Raw genomic sequence first — 18,423 nt, 5'->3', positions numbered from 1 at the left:
TTTCATCGCAGGAGGGGGGAGAGAAAGAGAGCCTCTGTAGAGTCAGTCTGACACTCTTTATATATGTACCACTGTAGAGGGCCATTTTGAATTGGGGAGGTTTAGGGGGTGGTGTATAGAAACATTCTGAGGTATTCATAGTCAGATTGACATCACTAAAGATTTGTATTTCAATTTCAATTTCAAAATTTATTAATCATCTAACACAAAAAGGCCTAGGCGATATACAAAATAAACATACATAATAATAAAAACAAAACATAAAAATGACACTCATAAATATAGGTTTCTTAGAAACCATCATTGATTATTTCAAATTGACATCAACAACATATCCCGAGAGATTCACTAAATTACCTACCTGAGGTATAATTAAATGGGACATTCAACAGTTAACACTCCATAATTTCACAGTCATATCGTAAACAATAACATTGTAATTATACAATATTGAATGCAGTCATCTCTCTAGTTATACTTTTCTCTTTCTCTCTCTCTCCCCTAACGACCCTCATTACCATTAACTCTGCCCAAACGTCTCCCACTGGAATATTCAATATGAAATTTGACTTTGCGTTGCACTATTTATTGCGCGTTAAAGCCCTATCGTGAAATAAACGACCCTGTTAGATTGGGATTGTAGGTTTGGTATTCCAATGATTGACATCACATCTCCATGGTAGAATGCAACAAGTAGTCACTAAAGAGATTTCCTCGAACTGGTATCAGGATACTGACGGGAGTCCCACATGGGTCAGCTCTTTCAGCGCTTTTATTTAACATTTATCTGGTTCCCATCTGCAAGTTATTAGCTGGCCTCTGTGAAGGCTCCCGTCTGTATGATGACGATTTGCAGTTCTGCATCCCTATTTCTAAGCCTTGGTATGATATGACCAGAGTGCTATCTCTCTGCATGACCTCTGTAAAGGGCTGGCTTACTCATAATAAGCTAGCTCTATTGCCAAGACTTACTGGTAAATTTTAAAAGCCCTATGTGCACCAAAGCTGGGAGATATGCATGTGACTCAGCCTGGCACGAGCCATGCGAATTTTAAAACCAGTGCTGGTACGAGCATAAAAACATTTTTCACCAAAAGGGGAGGGGCATGGGCATGGTCTTGGAGGAGCATGGGCAGGACATGGGCGGGCCAGGTGTGTAGCATGAATCCTACTGCGTAACTTTTTCTGCTATGGGTGGCGTGTAAGTCATGTAACAAAAAAAAATGCTAGTTAGCGGGGTTTTAAGGGTCAGGGGTAATAGGGGGAAAGGAAGGCAAGTTAGCTAGGGGGGTTTAGGAAGTCCTCTTCTTTACTGAGGCGAACTGGGAACAAACTGGGTAAAAGGCCTATTGCATCACCGCACATACCTACTAAAATCCCCCCCACTTATGGCATCTGCATGCACATGTGCGCATCAGTATAAAATTGTGCGCGCAGATAGCCGATTTTATAACATGCACACATTTATACACGTATACCCACGTATGTTATAAAATCAGCACATCCATGTGCACGCACCCAGCAGCAGGGAGACAATTGAGATACCACCAATTGTCAAGATTTCTCCGATTTGTTTTAAATGTGCTACTTGCACACTGCATGGAGTGCCCCCTAGTCCTTTTATTGTCTGAGAGAGTAAATAACTGATTTACATTTATCCGTTCAAGTCCTTTCATTATTTTGTAGACCCCTATCATATCCCCCCTCAACCGTCTCTTCTCCTTGTTAAATAACCCTAACCTCTTTAGCCTTTCCTCATAGCCTTTCTCCATTGCAACTATATCTTTTTGAGATGTGGGGACCAGAATTGCACACAGTATTCAAGGTGTGGTCTCACAATGGAGCAATACAGAGGCATTATGATATCCACCAAGAACCCTAAAACATCCTAGATTTTTTAAGAATGCTTTAAAGACTTTTTAAATTTAAATTCACCTTTGGAGTAGATTTTAAGACCTACACGCGTGCGTTCATGTGCGCACGCACACATTGACACGCGATTTTATAACATGCGCATGCCGGTGCACGCATGTTATAAAATCGGGGGTCAGCGCTCGCAAGGTGCTGCGCATTAGTGCAACTTGCGCGTGCCAACACCCGTGGCCTTCCCCCTTTCCCTCCCAGGCTGCTCCGAGGGAGGGAACTTTCCAACCCCCTAAACCAACCTCCCTTCCCCTTTCCCTAACTTACCCACCCCCTAGCCCTAACTTAGACCCCCCGACCTTTATCCTACCTTTTGCGCCTGCCTCGGGACAGGTGCAGGTTGTGCGCACCTGCACCCTGCCGGCATGCAATTCCCCCGGCACAGCGGCAAATGGCCACTGTGCCGGGAGCCTCTGACCCCACCCCGCCCTCATCCCCGGACTGCCCCGCCCCCCCTTCTTTTCCGAAGCCCCTGGACTTACGAGCGTCCTGGGGCTTTACGTGCATGGCTGGGCCTTTTTAAAATAGGCCCGGCGCACGTAAGGATTTTAAAATCCGGGCCTTAATGTCTAAATCCAGATGTATGATTGTTTGATTACTCGCTGCTATGTAATTTTTATTTTGTAACTTAGTCGCCATGTTTTAAAAAATCTGTGAATGTGATATTGTAACCCGTCCTGAATGTAGGAAGGGTGGGCTATTAATGTTTTAAATAAATAAATATTCACTATTCCTTTTCTAATAATTCCTAACATTCTGTTTGCTTTTTTGACTGCCTCAGCACATTGAGATGACTATTTCAATGATCGATACAAAACTATCTATGATCCCCCAAGTTACAGCAGTATTTAAATCTGGTTTCTATAAACTACATCAATTACAAGGTATGAAGCCCGTATTAGACCCTACTGATTTTTGCACAGTGGTGGAAGCCATGATTTTTCCTACTATTGATGACAGCAATGCAGTTTATCTTGGCTTACCTCTGACCACCATCAAAGCACTCCAGCTGCTATGGAATGCAGCTGCATGATTGATATTTGGGTGCAGTATTGGATCTCACATTTCCTCTGTATTATTTGACCTCCACTGGTTACCAGTGCAGTGGAGGATCAAATATAAAATTGTGGTATTGACTTACAAGCTTTTGGGTCTGGATTTGCTACAATGGGATATTGCCCTATTGCAGATATATATAATCCTGAGAGATCATTGCGATCTTCGCAAAGGGGCTATTGGACATTCTCTTTGTACGTCATGCCAGACTTTGTTACGAGGAAGCATGCGCTTTCTATTGCTACTCCAACTCTCTGGAACTCTTTATCTCAAGAACTGCAGCAGACTGAATGTCATAAGACTTCTGAAATAATAGCTAAAACATTCTTTTTTCGATTGGCATTTTTGTAGGCTGGTCAAAATTTTGTTCATTTCCATCTATCAGGCTAAGGGACTTGTCTTATCTGTTTTCTTTGTATATTTTAATATTGATTATGTATGTTAATTATGTGCACCACCTAGGGACTTTGGGCAAGGCAGCATATAAATATGTAAAATATATAAATAACTACAAAGTGGTAACTTTAGGGAGGGAAATAGTATTTTTAACTATTTACCATAAACACATTAACTCAGACTAGAGACAATATCATCGACATATGCTCAAAATAGGATTTAATCCGCTGTCTCTCGCCCTCAATGGGCCGCAGGCAGTAGTCAGCCTATGAGCAAAAAACTTTTAATCCTTTATTGTCTCCCGTCTAATATAACAATTTTATCTTTTTTATCTTTTTTAGTTTTTTTATCAACTATTCAAGTTTAATTAAATTAAATATAAAGCATCTATCAAAAAATCTCAACCGGCTTGTTACCCAAAAAAGTTTTTTTGAAAAAATACTTAGCCAATAGAAGGTCATTAGGGTTGAATATCTGAAGGGTTGAATATCTGAAGGGTTGAATATCTGAATGACCTTCTATTGGCTAAGTTTTTTTTCAAAAAACTTTTTTTGGGTAACAAGCCGGTTGAGATTTTTGATAGATGCTTTATATTATATTAATTAAACTGAATAGTTGATAAAAAAAACTAAAAAAGATAAAAAAGATAAAATTGGTATATTAGACGGGAGACAATAAATGATTAAAAGTTTTTTGCTCATAGGCTGACTACTGCCTGCGGCCCCATTGAGGGCGAGAGACAGCGGATTAAATCCTATTTGAGCATATGTCGATGATATTGTCTCTAGTCTGAGTTAATGTGTTTATGGTAAATAGTTAAAAATACTATTTCCCTCTCTAAAGTGTACCACTTGTAGTGAGTGGATTATTTGAGAGGAGTTTGCTTCTGCTTAGTGCAATATATAAATAAGCCAACTTGCAGGAGGTCTGGAGGGGCTGGCAGTTGTACTTGTATAGTAACATAGTAAAATGATGGCATATAAATCTTTCTCTGGCCTTATGCTTGTGGAAGATTTTCTTGGAGACCAGTGTTTGTGTTCTTGCATGAAGCAAGCTCCTATGGATTCTCCACTGGAGGAGTGAAAACAAGCTTTTACTCCCATATATCTATGGTATGCCACTTCTTTAAATACAAATATCTGCAGCCTTCACAGTACTCTGTTGCTTGTTGGGTTTGTGGCATAGTGTGGACTCTTGATCACAGTGATGATGACTCCTCCCACAGGGAAGAGCCCCGTGGGGGAAACACAGTGATAGGCTAAATGCAGAGAGCAGACACTGGGAAGGAAAGCTTTATTGTACTGCTATAGAGAGATGGTACTTGCAAAGGAATGGATGGCACAGAAGACCAGCGATGTGCCACTAAGCTCAGACAGTCTCTGATGTAGATGATCTCACCCGGATGTAACTAGGTAGGTAGTGTTCCGCAGAGCGGGATAAGCCGAACCTGAAGGGTGGAAATGGAGAGCTGGAGCCGAGAAGTACTCACTGAAGAGTAGTGCAGGAATCCTGATAGTAGTTGGAAGAAAGAACCCGAGGTCCGTGGTGCAGGATACCCTGCTGGAAAGGCCCTCGAGGAGCGAGTACCTATGAGCGCAGATGACTCCTGAAATAGAGAAGAGAGACCCACGAGGAGTGGTTGTCTAGATAAGTAGTAGAAACCCCGAAGGGTAGTTGGAAACGAGAGGCCCCCGAGGAGCGGGTTCCAGAGCTTCTTAGGAGTGAGATACCCCGGAGGGTAGCGAGTCATTCAAGCATGCAGCTTGGAAGCGGTCAGAGTAGCTAAACCGAAGTCCTTGCTAACTCGCTGGTTAGGAGCGGAGCAAAGGCTTAAATACCCGGAGGTATTGACGTCATGCGGTGGGGACTCCCCCGAGGTTCCCGCCATGACGTTTTGATAAGCGTAGGCAGCGTGCGCACGCATGCCCTATGAGGCCACGGGAAGGAGCATGGCGGACAGGGACGCCCATGCTGAGTTGGAGACGCCGAGGGTTTCGGCACTCTGCACCGGAGGCAGCCATCTTACCCATGGAGGAGAAGAAAGATAAAAAAGAGGTGAGGCAGAGCGGTCGCAGCCATCTGCGACCGGACGAACAATTGCAGAAGCCAATATGCACAAGAAAATTCAGTGTCTTTTGTGAGCTGTGTAGAGGACCTTATGTCTGGCTTCTGTGATGTGGTCACACTGTGCTATTCTGATATATTATTTTAATTATGTATTTCTATTTATGGTAGTGTTTTCATAGTTCATGAATCGTTTTGGGTTGGACTTTGTCTAAGGAAGGCGGTATACAAAAATATTATAATTCCTAGGCCTATATGTCTTACTATTTGTTAATTGCAACCAAAATAAGTGCAATAAACTGCATAGTCCATGAACTTTCAGTACATTCTTTATTGCAATATCGGCAAACTCCACTGTATATAGTAAGCGTTAATCAGCGTAATTCAATGCATCCTCCGACATGGTCCCGTGTTTCGCCGAGGCTGCGTCAGGAGGGACAGTAATATGAATCAATTGATTCTGACATATGTCTTCATAGAGTTTGACAGGTTGGTGTGGAATTTTACTATTTGTTAATGCCACTAGGAGGCATATGGGGACAACAGAAGAGAAAAAACTTGCTTACTGACAGACTCATCCATTTATTCCCACCATACTGAAGAAGTAAGTGTTGACTTTATTGCAGTAATACATTTTGAAGTTGATTCTACCAGACTATGAATTCTTTGTAAAGTGTAGATTTTCTTTTTGCTGCTTCTACTATGCTATTGACTGTGGACTATACTATGTAGCCAGTATGGTTTTTGAGGGCTGGTTATTTTGTCTGTTGTGTACTTTTTTCCCTTAAAAATAGCAAATCAGTAGCACCCAAAAGGGCTTGGACTTACTGTATTCCCAGGATTTTAGTTTCGAATGAGGTGTGTCAACCACAGAGGGTGTTCGTATCTTCCTGCCCAGTAAAGGAAATTATCTTGGACCCGGTCCATTACACCATCTGCTTGACATTTTCTAAGAAAAGTAACCAAGGGTGGGATTAGAACCCCCCACCACAAAAATATTACACTTGGCTTACTGCAGTGCATTTTCCATATGACAAATTTTATAGGAAATCTCTGGAAGAATTTTCACATTGTAGTTCATTTTCAGCTGCTGGGCAGCTGGGATATTAGCTGCACTTGGGCACATTGTTGAATATACCCAGCTGTCTAAAAGTTAGCCAGCTATGTTTACCTGATTAACTTTAGGGCTGCTCTAAAGTTATCTGGCTAATTTAGCCAGATAATACTGAAAATTGTCTCCAGATAATGCTGAAAAGATGCTTCTTGTGTTGCTTGGATTAACACTGGCCTTTGATATTTATTTCTTAGGATAATTATTTGGAAGATAAAGCAATTTTATTTATAGAGTTTACTGTTTTTGTCTTGTTCCTTGGAGAGCAGATCTTTTACAAATCCATCTGGCCATGAGCTTTCTAGTGTCTTCTCCCTCCCCGCCCCCAATTTGAGGATATTAAACTATTTTGCTGTGTAATTAATTCAGACATAATGTGAAATTGTTCAGACATCTAAACATAACTATCAAAGGATAAAGTGACTTTTAAAACTGTTTTATGTTGTCTAGAGTAACTGTAACTCTATTTTGGACCACTGTGGGAGCAACTGCCTTTGAGATCAATCACATCTAATTGGTCAAAGATAGTCTCTTACACAGTTATTTTCCAATTTAAGAGCAGTGCTTAAAGCGGTCATAAATGCACTAATGTATATAATATATCTTTAAGTTCATGAAACAGTTGTTCAAATAAAGATTTTTATATAATACTTATTGAACCCACATATTTAGGATATACCATGTGTGTATGTGTGTTTGAAGATGCATATATATGTATATCATATCTTTATTATGAACTGTAAGTATATTAAGAGAAGATCAGCTTGCAGTTTCTTTAAATATCATAATCTATAATACACTTTCACACAGTTTCATGCTTATTGTCCTAAATTGATTTTTAAGTTGCTCTTATTAATTTAGCATCTTTTAAAACAGTTGCACACAATATTGCTCGTTTTCTCTTCCATCCTATAATTTATTTGCTTTTTTCTTCTCATTTATTTTGCTGAATGTAACAAATCTGAAAAATTACACTTATACTATATAAAAGAGAATATTAACATATAAAATAAGCCTTCTCATCTAGCTATAATAAAGAGGAAAGTTGCCCCATGCCTGTATCACTGGTATGCAAATTCACTTCGCCCCTCTCCAGCTCCACCTCACTGTCTAGCTCTGCCCTTCTCTCTGTATGGAAATTGAGTTTCACCCTCTCTATCCCTATACTCTCCAACTTTGCCTGTCTTTCCAGCTCTGCCCCCTCTCTGTTTTCCAATTCAAACTCTACTACCACATATGGAAATAGAGCTCCACCCCTTTCTCTGGCTGTACTCTCCACCTCTGTCTCTCTCTTTGAATTGTGGAATCCACTCTCTGCTTCCACAAAGTATACCCCAGCTCATTGATCATTCACTACTTTCACACATCTCAGTTGTGCACTTTCTACACTTCACAGTATTTCCCTGTCCTTGGATAGACATTTACTACTAGTCAAGACATATTTGTAGTGCATGAAAATCAGTGTTTTCTCATTGATTCACTCTGCTCTGCAGTACTACTAATCAATTTAAAATGATCTTTGATTTCCTCAGTGAGTTGTAACAAGACATTGTTTGGGAAGTCAGAGGACAAAAAGATGAGTAAGGAAGGATTAAATAAAAGTGAAATAAATGAGAAAGAAGAGGGCAATAGTAATCCTGTATCTGCCAGTGAATATAGGGGAAGAAAATGGGAGAAGCCGAGACAGTTTAGACTATCATAAATGATATATAGATGTGTGAGATAACATTAGGAAAATGTGATCCCTTAGATTCCAAAAGTGACTTCCAATGGGCAGTAATGCCATCATTCTGTGGTTTGAGCATTATAATTCATTCCACTGTTGGGTTGCCTTTGGAAGAACACATAATAAAAGATATATTCATCTTTCTCTTTTCTATATATACAGTTATGCTCATAAGTTTACATTCCCCTGGCAGAATTTGTAATATGTGTAGCATTTTAAGAAAACATGATTGATCAGACAAAACACGTGTCTATTATTTTTAATGTGCTTCAAATTAAACTGTTATGCATCACAGAATAGTATAATCATTAAACCATAGCAATAAAGGAAATAATAAAATGGTCCTGTTCAAAAGTTTGTAAACCCTTGAATTTTTGGGCTGATAATATACTCTCAAGTTGACACACACAGGTTGATATCGTAATGGCGGGTAATATTCACACCTGTGCCTTGTTTGAGTGTAAGTAGTGTCTTTGTATAAATAGTCTATGAATTTCTTAGCTCTTAATAAACCCTCGTGCATTTCATTGAGGACTGCACTGACACTGGTGGTTACTGAAGCATGAGGAAAGCAAAAGAACTGTCAAAGGATCTGCAAGGAAAAGTAGTTCAACTTTATAAATCAGAAAGACGATATAAAAAGATATCCAAAGATTTGAAAATGCCAATCAGTTCTGTTCAAACTCTGATCAAGAAATGGAAAATCTTGGGTTCTGTTAATTTCAGACAACTGCCAGGAAAATTTGTCGGGATGCAAAGAAAAACCCGCAAGCAACTTCTACTGAAACAAAGTGGTGTGGGTGTTTCAGCATGCACAATAAGGAGATAGTTGAACAAAAATAGATTACATGGAAGAGTTGTCAGAAAAAGCCATTCCTACATCAATGCCATAAAACAGCCCACGTACAATATGCCAAACAGCACCTAGAGGAGCCTCAAAAATCCTGAAACAAAATAATTTGGAGTGAGGAGATCAAAGTTGAACTTTATAGTCATAACCATAAATGCTATGTTTGGAGAGGAGTCCTTAAGGCCTATGAAGCCACCATGAACCCTGGAAGTGGATCTCTGCTGTTTTGGGGGGTATGTGAACTACAGTGGCACAGGAAAGTTAGTCAAAATTGATGGCAGCTTGAATGCAGCATCTTATCTGAAAATATTGGAGGAGAATTTGCATTCATCAGCCAGAAAGCTGCGCATGGAATACACTTGGACTTTTCAATATGCCAATGATCTGAATCATAAGGCCAAGTCGACCCTTCAGTGGCTACTGCAGAAGAAAGTGAAGGTTATGAAATGGTCATCACAGTCTCCTGACTTCAGCATCATTGAGCCACTTTGGAAAGAACTCAAACATGCAGTTCATGCTAAACAACCAAAGAATCTACAGGATATGGAGACTTTTTGCCATTGCCAAGAGGAATGGTTAGCTTTACCACATGAGAAAATAAAGGGTCTCATCCACAACTATCACAAAAGACTGCAAGCCCATCATTGATGCAAAGGGAGCAGTACACGATATTAAGATCTAAAGGTATGCAAACTTTTGAACAGAACCATTTTATTATTTCTCTTCTTGCTATGGTTTGTTTAATGATTATGCTATTCTGTGATGCATAATAGTTTGATACACATTAAAAATAACAGACATGTTTTGTCTGATCACGCATGGTTTTTTAAAATGCTACACACCTTACTAATTCTGCCAGGGGTATGTAAACTTATGAGCACAACTATATATATATATAGAGAGATGTACATATGCACACTTTTTAATAAATGGTACCATTTGCAAAAGTGAGTTTTGCTTGCTGCATCATTCTGAATAAAAATCACTTGTCAGTCAACCAATAACAGAGATTTTATTGGCTGTGCCATGGGGGTGATTTACACGTTTAACAAGATAGTCTGACAAGGTGGTAATTGTATTTTTATCATGCTATTAAGATATTGCCACATACAAAGCCTAAGGTGATTAATTAGTTGCATGTATTTAATTTAAAACTATATAACATTAGTACATTTATTATATTGGAGTGGTGTGATTGTGTATTGTAAAAGCTTGCCACTAAAAGAAATCTAATATACTTTGCTTGGTAAGCCTGATTGGTGATTTCTTTAAAGAATTTTCATGCTGGATGATTCAAAGAAACAAGACAAATGGAGCATAGATGAGACCAGCCCTTTCATGGCTAAATATATGTATGAGGCAAGACTTCATCTATGTTTCATTTTTTCTGTTTTATATAATATAAAAATATTAGGGGATCCAGGTGATCATTATTTTATGCATGCACAGCAGTGCTCACCCAGATAGGGAGAATATTCTATTAGCAGAGAAGAATCAATAGGATCAGCACTGCAGGGATGGCAACTCAGCCAAAAGGTTTTGTGAATAGGAAGTATCCCATGGTTTGGTGAGAAGAGCAGGTTGGATTGGATTGGGAGAGGAGGGGAGGGGAGTAAGAGGCAAGCTAGAGTGAGATGGGGAGGGAGAAGAGTGCAGAGTGGGTGAGGGGAGAAGGGATGGAATTCAGATATATTCCTCCACCCACCTGCATATCCTTAAGAACATAAGAAATTGCCATGTTGGGTCAGACCAAGGGTCCATCAAGCCCAGCATCTTGTTTCCAACAGAGGCCAAACCAGGCCACAAGAACCTGGCAATTACCCAAACACTAAGAAGATCCTATGCTACTGATGCAATTAATAGCAGTGGCTATTCCCTAAGTAAACTTGATTAATAGCCGTTAATGGACTTCTCCAAGAACTATCCAAACCTTTTTTGAACCCAGCTACACTAACTGCACTAACCACATCCTCTGGCAACAAATTCCAGAGCTTTATTGTGCGTTGAGTGAAAAAGAATTTTCTCCAATTAGTCTTAAATGTGCTACTTACTAACGTCATGGAATGCCTCCTCAGCCGTCTCTTGTCCAAGCTGAACAGCCCTAACCTCTTCAGCCTTTCCTCATATGGGAGCTGTTCCATCCCCTTTATCATTTTGGTTGCCCTTCTCTGTACCTTCTCCATCACAACTATATCTTTTTTGAGATGCGGCGGCCAGAATTGTACACAGTATTCCAGGTGTGGTCTCACCATTGAGCGATACAGAGGCATTATGACATTTTCCGTTTTATTAACCATTCCCTTCCTAATAATTCCTAACATTCTGTTTGCTTTTTTGACTGCTGCAGCACACTGAGCCGACGATTTTAAAGTATTATCCACTATGATGCCTAGATCTTTTTCCTGGGTAGCAGCTCCTAATATGGAACCTAACATCGTGTAACTACAGCAAGGGTTATTTTTCCCTATATGCAACACCTTGCACTTGTCCACATTAAATTTTATCTGCCATTTGGATGCCCAATCTTCCAGTCTTGCAAGGTCCTCCTGTAATGTATCACAATCCGCTTGTGATTTAACTACTCTGAATAATTTGTATCATCCGCAAATTTGATAACCTCACTCGTTGTATTCCTTTCCAGATCATTTATATATATATATTGAAAAGCACCGGTCCAAGTACAGATCCCTGAGGCACTCCACTGTTTACCCTTTTCCACTGAGAAAATTGACCATTTAATCCTACTCTCTGTTTCCTGTCTTTTAACCAGTTTGTAATCCATGAAAGGACATCACCTCCTATCCCATGACTTTTTAGTTTTCGTAGAAGCCTCTCATGAGGGACTTTGTCAAACGCCTTCTGAAAATCCAAATACACTACATCTACCGGTTCACCTTTATCCACATGTTTATTAACCCCTTCAAAAAACTGAAGCAGATTTGTTAGGCAAGACTTACCTTGGGTAAATCCATGTTGACTGTGTTCCATTAAACCATGTCTTTCAATATGCTCTACGATTTTGATCTTGAGAATAGTTTCCACTATTTTTCCCGGCACTGAAATCAGGCTCACTGGTCTGTAGTTACCCGGATCACCCTTGGAGCCTTTTTTAAATATTGGGGTTACATTGGCCACCCTCCAGTCTTCAGGTACAATGGATGATTTTAATGATAGTTTACAAATTTTAACTAATAGATCAGAAATTTCATTTTTTAGTTCCTTCAGTACCCTAGGATGCATACCATCCGGTTCAGGTGATTTGCTACTCTTTAGTTTGTCAATGTGGCCTACTACATCTTCCAGGTTCACTGTGATTTCGTTCAGATCGTCTAACTCATCACCCCTGAAAACCATCTCTGGAAGTGGTATCTCCCCAACACCCTCATTAGTAAACAGGGAAGCAAAGAATTCATTTAGTCTTTCTGCAATGGCCTTATCTTCCCTAAGAGCCCCTTTAACCCCTTTGTCACCCCCTTCCAGCACTTCCTTCTATATGCATACACACAAATAGCTCTCCCACCTCCCCACACCCATACTACCAGCACCCCAATACTCAGAGTTGAGGAGAGGGAGACAGGGTTAACGAGTGTGAGGTCGAAATAGTCTCTATTGCCATATACATGCAATGACATGCCAACACTAACCCTACACCCTACCTATACCACCATCTCTCAACCTTCTCTTCTCTCCCATATACACACACTATTCCCCACTTTCTCTCTCTCCCTCTCCTCAACACTGCTTACCCCCCCCCCCCCCCCCACAGCATTCCTCCCCACAAAAACACCACCACGTCACGACCCAGAAATACACACCCCCCTCAACAGACACACATATACAGAAGGGTGAGGAGAGGGGGAGAGAATGCACCAACCCAAAACACTTACCCCCAACACTTACACCCACCCCCTAGGGTGAGGAGAAGAGCATAAAATGGAGAGTGTGCACAGAAGAAAACCCTAGCCATACACCACACACACACGACCTCCACTCACTCTCTCCAACAGCACATACACACCACCCCCACACCCATTTCACACATATTCCCTCATCAGCATAGCCCCATAAAGAGTGTGTATGTATATATAGGGGAGCAATAAATAACGTGAATTTAAACTGTTTTTATGCTATATTTATATTCACCTTATTTATTGACGCCCCCATCTATGTATATATGATATTTTAATTTTACTAAGTGTAACATGGTCTTAATATGTGGAGGTGTGAAAATTGCAGTGAATTGTGTATGACACTTTCATTTTTATATTGTGGTTTTAAACATTTGAGATTTTACCTATCTTTTAATGTGCTCTTTATGTCTTGTGTTTTTCTCTCCATAGTGGATGAAGTAGTATCCTTTCCAGTCATTGAAATCGACCAGACTAAAATTGTTGATACAAATGGAGCTGGAGATGCATTTGTAGGAGGTATGTATCATTTATGTCAATTTTATTTGGCAAGTAGTACTTTTCCTTTTTTTATTTTAATGTGCACACTGTTATAATACAATTGTTATCCATCTTAACCAGAAAACATTTTTTTTTTAGTTGTAGTACAGAGGAGGTTGACAGCATAATGTTTTGTGATACAAATATAAGTTAGGACAAGCAAGAACATAAGGATATAAGAAGTGAAATGCTTAGTCAGAGCAAGGGTCTATTGAGGCTAACATCCTGTCTCCTACAGTGGCCCATTCCAAAACATACATCCAATTTCTTATTTCTCCCTCCCAGTGTCAAATAGTGGGTTTCCTGGAGTCACCTGGTTAATAATGGTTCATGGACTTCCAAGAGCTTGTCTAAATCCATTTTAAATCCCACTAGTTGTTGTGACCACATCCTCTAGCTACATATTTCACAACTTGATTGTGTGTTGAGTGAAAACATTATTTCTCCAGTTTGTTTTAAATCTGCTGCCTTTTATAATATCTAGAGTATAACATTTCCTTCAGCATCCTTAACATAGTCATACATATGTTTTGTTCTTGCTGGGTTGTTTTCATTTGTTTTAGTCAGTTAGCTCACAGATAAAATAAATATTAGCTTCCCTTTTCTGGTTTCTTTCAAAATAAATGTTTTCCATTTGTTAAAATTGACATTTCTAGTAATAAGGTTAGTAAACAATTTTAGAACAGTTAAGGCTGGTCTTCCCAAACTGTGGATCAGAACCCCAAACTGGGTCAATAAACCTTAATCTGGGGTCACAAGTGCCTCAAATGGTAATGTGTTTCAGGTGCTGGAAGCAGCAGTATTAGTAGTTGGAAGTCAGCATGGGGCCTATGATCCAGCATGCACTCTCAGGTCTTGCAGTGGCCCCGCCCTTGCAATATATATTTTATTTATTTGTTTTTATATACCGGCATTCATGTAACAACATAACACGTCGGTTTACATCTCAGATTAGGCATCGGTAATTGAATTTGCATTTTAAAATAAACATTTAAAATCTAGTTATATATTATCCATTTGCTTAAAATATCTAAATAAAATAAAGATAAAAGAAACAACTATACATCGGAAGATAAAATCATAAAAACTAAAATATAAATAAAAGTAAAAAGTAAAAGTAAAAAAGTACCACTTCTGTGGTAATAGGAAGCCATGTATGAGGAGGGATTGGAGGCTTCTGTAGCACCTGTGAGCTTGCATTGGCTCACAGGCCCCAAGCTGACTTTAATTACTAGTACCTCTGCCACATGCAGATCAGTCAGGTTTTGGACCAGCCATGAGGGGAGAGGAGGGCAGAGTGTGCATGGACTAATGAAGAGTGCTATAGCTCCTCTATTCTCACCCACCACTCAAGACTCACCCACCACTCAAGACTCAAGAAAAAATTGTTGGCCCTTTCATCAGCCTGCCCTCTCTTCTCACCAGTTGTCATCCATCTTTGGCCTGGGGCCCAAAGAAAACTGTTGCTGCTGACTTAGGGGGATGTGTAGGGAAAGGGCTGTTTGAAGGAAGATTTCAGATGCAGGAGGAGTTTGAGGGCTGGATTAGCTGAAGAGGGATTGGCTGTGGAGGGTGAGATGGGGGAATGAAAGAAGACTGGCTGGAGGATGTAAGAGAGGAGTTGGGGATAAGAGGGAATCAGCTAGGGGGATGTGAGAGAAGGGTTGGAAAGGAATAGGTGAGGCTGGGAGGTGATAGATTTAGATTTATATTCTGCTTTGTTTTTGCACTTTTTTCAGCGCTTCAAAGTGGATTACATTCAGGAACTGTAGGTATTTCCCTTACAATCTAAGTTTGCATTTGAAGCAATGGAGGGTAAAGTGACTTGCCAAGGTCACAAGGAGCGACAGCAGGACTCGAACCCTGGTCTCCTGGTTCTTAGCCCACTGCTCTGACCACTAGGCTACTCCTAGGGGATAACATAGAATCAGTTGGATGGTTATAAAAAGGGTTTGTGGGGGGGGGGGGGGGGTGACTGAGGATCAGGGAGGATGCAAAAATGATGAACTCCTTCCTTCCCATGAGTATGGCCAGAGATTCCATTCCTGGTATTTCGTAATCCCCAAGATCTCAGGGGGATTAAGGTCTATACTGGACTTGTGAAACCTAAACAAATTGCTGGTTCAGGAGATATTCAACCTGAACTCCCTCTAGATAAGCCTTCTTTTCATTCAACTGAGATTGGATGTGTGATCTGGATCTGAAAGGTGCTTATGCACACATTCTCATTCATTTCATCCATCGGAAGTTCCTCTGGTTCATGGTGAAGAATGTACACTTCTAATGCAAGGTTCTCTCCTTTGGCCTCTCAGCTGCACCAGAGTGTTCACAAAATGTCTCACAGTAGTGGGTGTACAACTTTGTCAGCAGTCTATGTATTCCTATGCCTGGATGTTCTGGAGTCTCTCGAAGTCTTTTCAGCTTCTTCAGTCCCTGGGCTTCCTGGTCAATTTTATCAAGTCAAACCTAGTTCCAGCTCAAAGAACTCAGTTCATAGGAGGGGAGAGGAGAGAGCTGGAGGATATAGAAGGGGGATCAGCTAGAGGAGAAGAGGTTGAGAGAGTGGATCCACTGGAGAGTATTAAAAGTGGAGTGATTATTGGAGGGAGATGGATCCCTGCTAATCTGTTTTGTTGTACTCTGAGTTCATGTGAATGTTAGTGCTAAAATGAGGTCACATTGGGTGAAAGCTTGGAAAGCCTTGAGATAAGGATCCTGCTCTACGCTGAATGTACAAACAGCCAGCATAAACTAGCTAAACACGGTTCAAGCAAAACTCAGGTAGGATTAGTGCTCAATAACAGAATATCCAACATGTGACTTAGAATTAAATTCAAATGCTTTATTGTCTTATCTTTTATTTATATTCACCATCTCCAAACTTTCCCTTCTATTCATCCACTAGTCGAGGGTCACTATCCTTGGTCTGTGACATTGTTTTCTGAGTAAAGGTTTTATAGAGATGTGAAGGCCTGGAAAGAAATGGAACTATTCAGGAAAACAGTGACAGATTAAGACTCTCTGGGGCCCCTAGGTTCCAAGACTTAGGGGGCAGGCCTGGCGCTATCAGGTGTGCAAACTATAAAATTGCACAGGGTGGCATACCTGGGGGGGAGCAGTGACTGCGAAAGAGAGAGGCCAGGCATATGGCTGTCAGCAGGATCACCAATGGAGCCCTTCCCGCAGTGACCAAAAAGTGAAGAGGGCACCCCTGGGGCTGCCAAAAAGGGAATGACAACAACCCCCTTCGCGCAGCTGCTGACAGAATCCAACCTATGGCAGCCAAACAGTGAAGAGTCCCGTGCTGGAAGCTAAAGAGTGGAAGAGGCTCAAAGATAGCTGAAGAGTGAAAGAGGCCCAGCAGGCCGTGCACGACAGGGGCGGATTGGCTTATTGGGGCTTCGGTCATACTCCAGTAATCTTATCATCTGGTTGGTTTTGGTTAGAGCAGCTCCATGCCTGCTGACCCATTGAGATCAACGCCATGCTTTTCACTTGTTTTTTCTGTAGCAGTTCCGTGGTCCTTCTGCTGCTCTCTCAGATCCACTTCAGCTGCCTCCCCTCACTGGCTCTACTTCTTCCAGCAGGAGTCGGCCAGAAGGCTTCCTGCATCTACTGAACAGCCAGCTCATCGTGCTGTCCTCTCCTCTGCCAGCTCAACATTTCATGCTTTCTGGCTCACTCCTCTACTGTGGGCCCCCACGATCCTTAGATTGTAGCAAAATAAAAAATCAATTTCAGGGTCTTGCAATCTCCACAAGGGACAACTCCTTCCACAGTAACAGGCAGTCCATTGAGACCCTGTTATCCTGGGGCTTTTCTGGATCCCCCTAACCACCATTGTGAGTAAAAAAAAACAATATATATATATTTTTTATTATTCACAGGCTGCTCCAGCTGCTTCTGCATTCTTAAGGAAGAAGGAGAGAGTGTGTGTGTGAGTGAACGAGTGTGAGAGCAAGTAAAGTGTGTTGAGCATTTGTATGTGAGTAGTGTCTGTGAGTGTAGGTTAGTCAGTGGGCATATGAGAGAACTGAGAGTGCACATCTGTGAGCATGTGAGAGTCAATAAGCATCCAAGAGAGTATGTGAGTGAATGTGTGTGTGTTAGAGAATGTATGTATATGAGAGTGAGAGGAGTAAATCTTAGTACATCCTCCACTCCCATCAAACTCTGTGTTTGCAATCAAAAGTTCCTAGGTATGGAGAGCAGGGGATTTTTTATTTACTGGTTTTAATTAGGTGTTTGATGTGTCTGCTGTTTTGAAATCTTTTATTAGTGTTTGGGAAATGTAAACCATTTTTATATGCATTTTAAATTATTGCATATTCTCTTCATCAACAGTTTTGAAATATGTATTTTTATTAATATGGTTTTACTACTAAGATTGATTTTTTTATATATTTTTTTATTTTATTGTGTGATGTTTTGAGGAATGGTTATGTTTTTTTTCCATAGTTGCACAATTAGTTTTCTTTTTGTGCATGTTTCTATTTATACGTTATGATCTGTTTATTCTGTATTTGGTGAGGGTATGTCTGTGTTCTGCATGTGTGACCAAGGTGTGAGGTACTCTGCTAGCATGTAGTTTCTGTGCAGGGATCTACAGCAGCCTGACTTGTTTTGGTTTCCTAATAGAAGCTGCCTCCTCTCACTCTCAAATGCTATGAAATCCTGAAAAGTGGTATACAAGTAAATAATTATAAAGAAATAGTGTGTTGGTGTTTTAGGGCTTGATGTAATATTTTCAGTGTTGCCTTTTCATAAGAAGAGTTAGTATTGTTTTAGTGTATTGTAATTGTAATTCGGGTTACTCATGGCTTTCTGAAGAACACGTCCACACCCAACA

General features: G+C 40.5%; 1 protein-coding gene across 6 annotated transcripts in view; it reads left to right on the top strand.

Annotated features, from left to right (window-relative positions):
• ADK (adenosine kinase) overlaps positions 1 to 18,423 on the top strand; it is a 1,085,903-nt gene that overhangs the window by 1,002,187 nt on the left and 65,293 nt on the right. For all 6 annotated transcript variants that reach the window (XM_029609562.1, XM_029609558.1, XM_029609563.1 and 3 more), the window contains one exon: positions 13,467 to 13,553. In XM_029609562.1, the coding sequence (XP_029465422.1) occupies positions 13,467 to 13,553 (87 nt within the window). The remainder of the gene's footprint in view (positions 1 to 13,466; positions 13,554 to 18,423) is intronic.

This window comes from Rhinatrema bivittatum, chromosome 7, assembly GCF_901001135.1.
Source record: "Rhinatrema bivittatum chromosome 7, aRhiBiv1.1, whole genome shotgun sequence".
NCBI classification, from domain to species: Eukaryota; Metazoa; Chordata; class Amphibia; order Gymnophiona; family Rhinatrematidae; genus Rhinatrema; species Rhinatrema bivittatum.
Note: the sequence above shows the minus strand (reverse complement) of the source record. Positions and strands in the feature narration are given on the sequence as shown.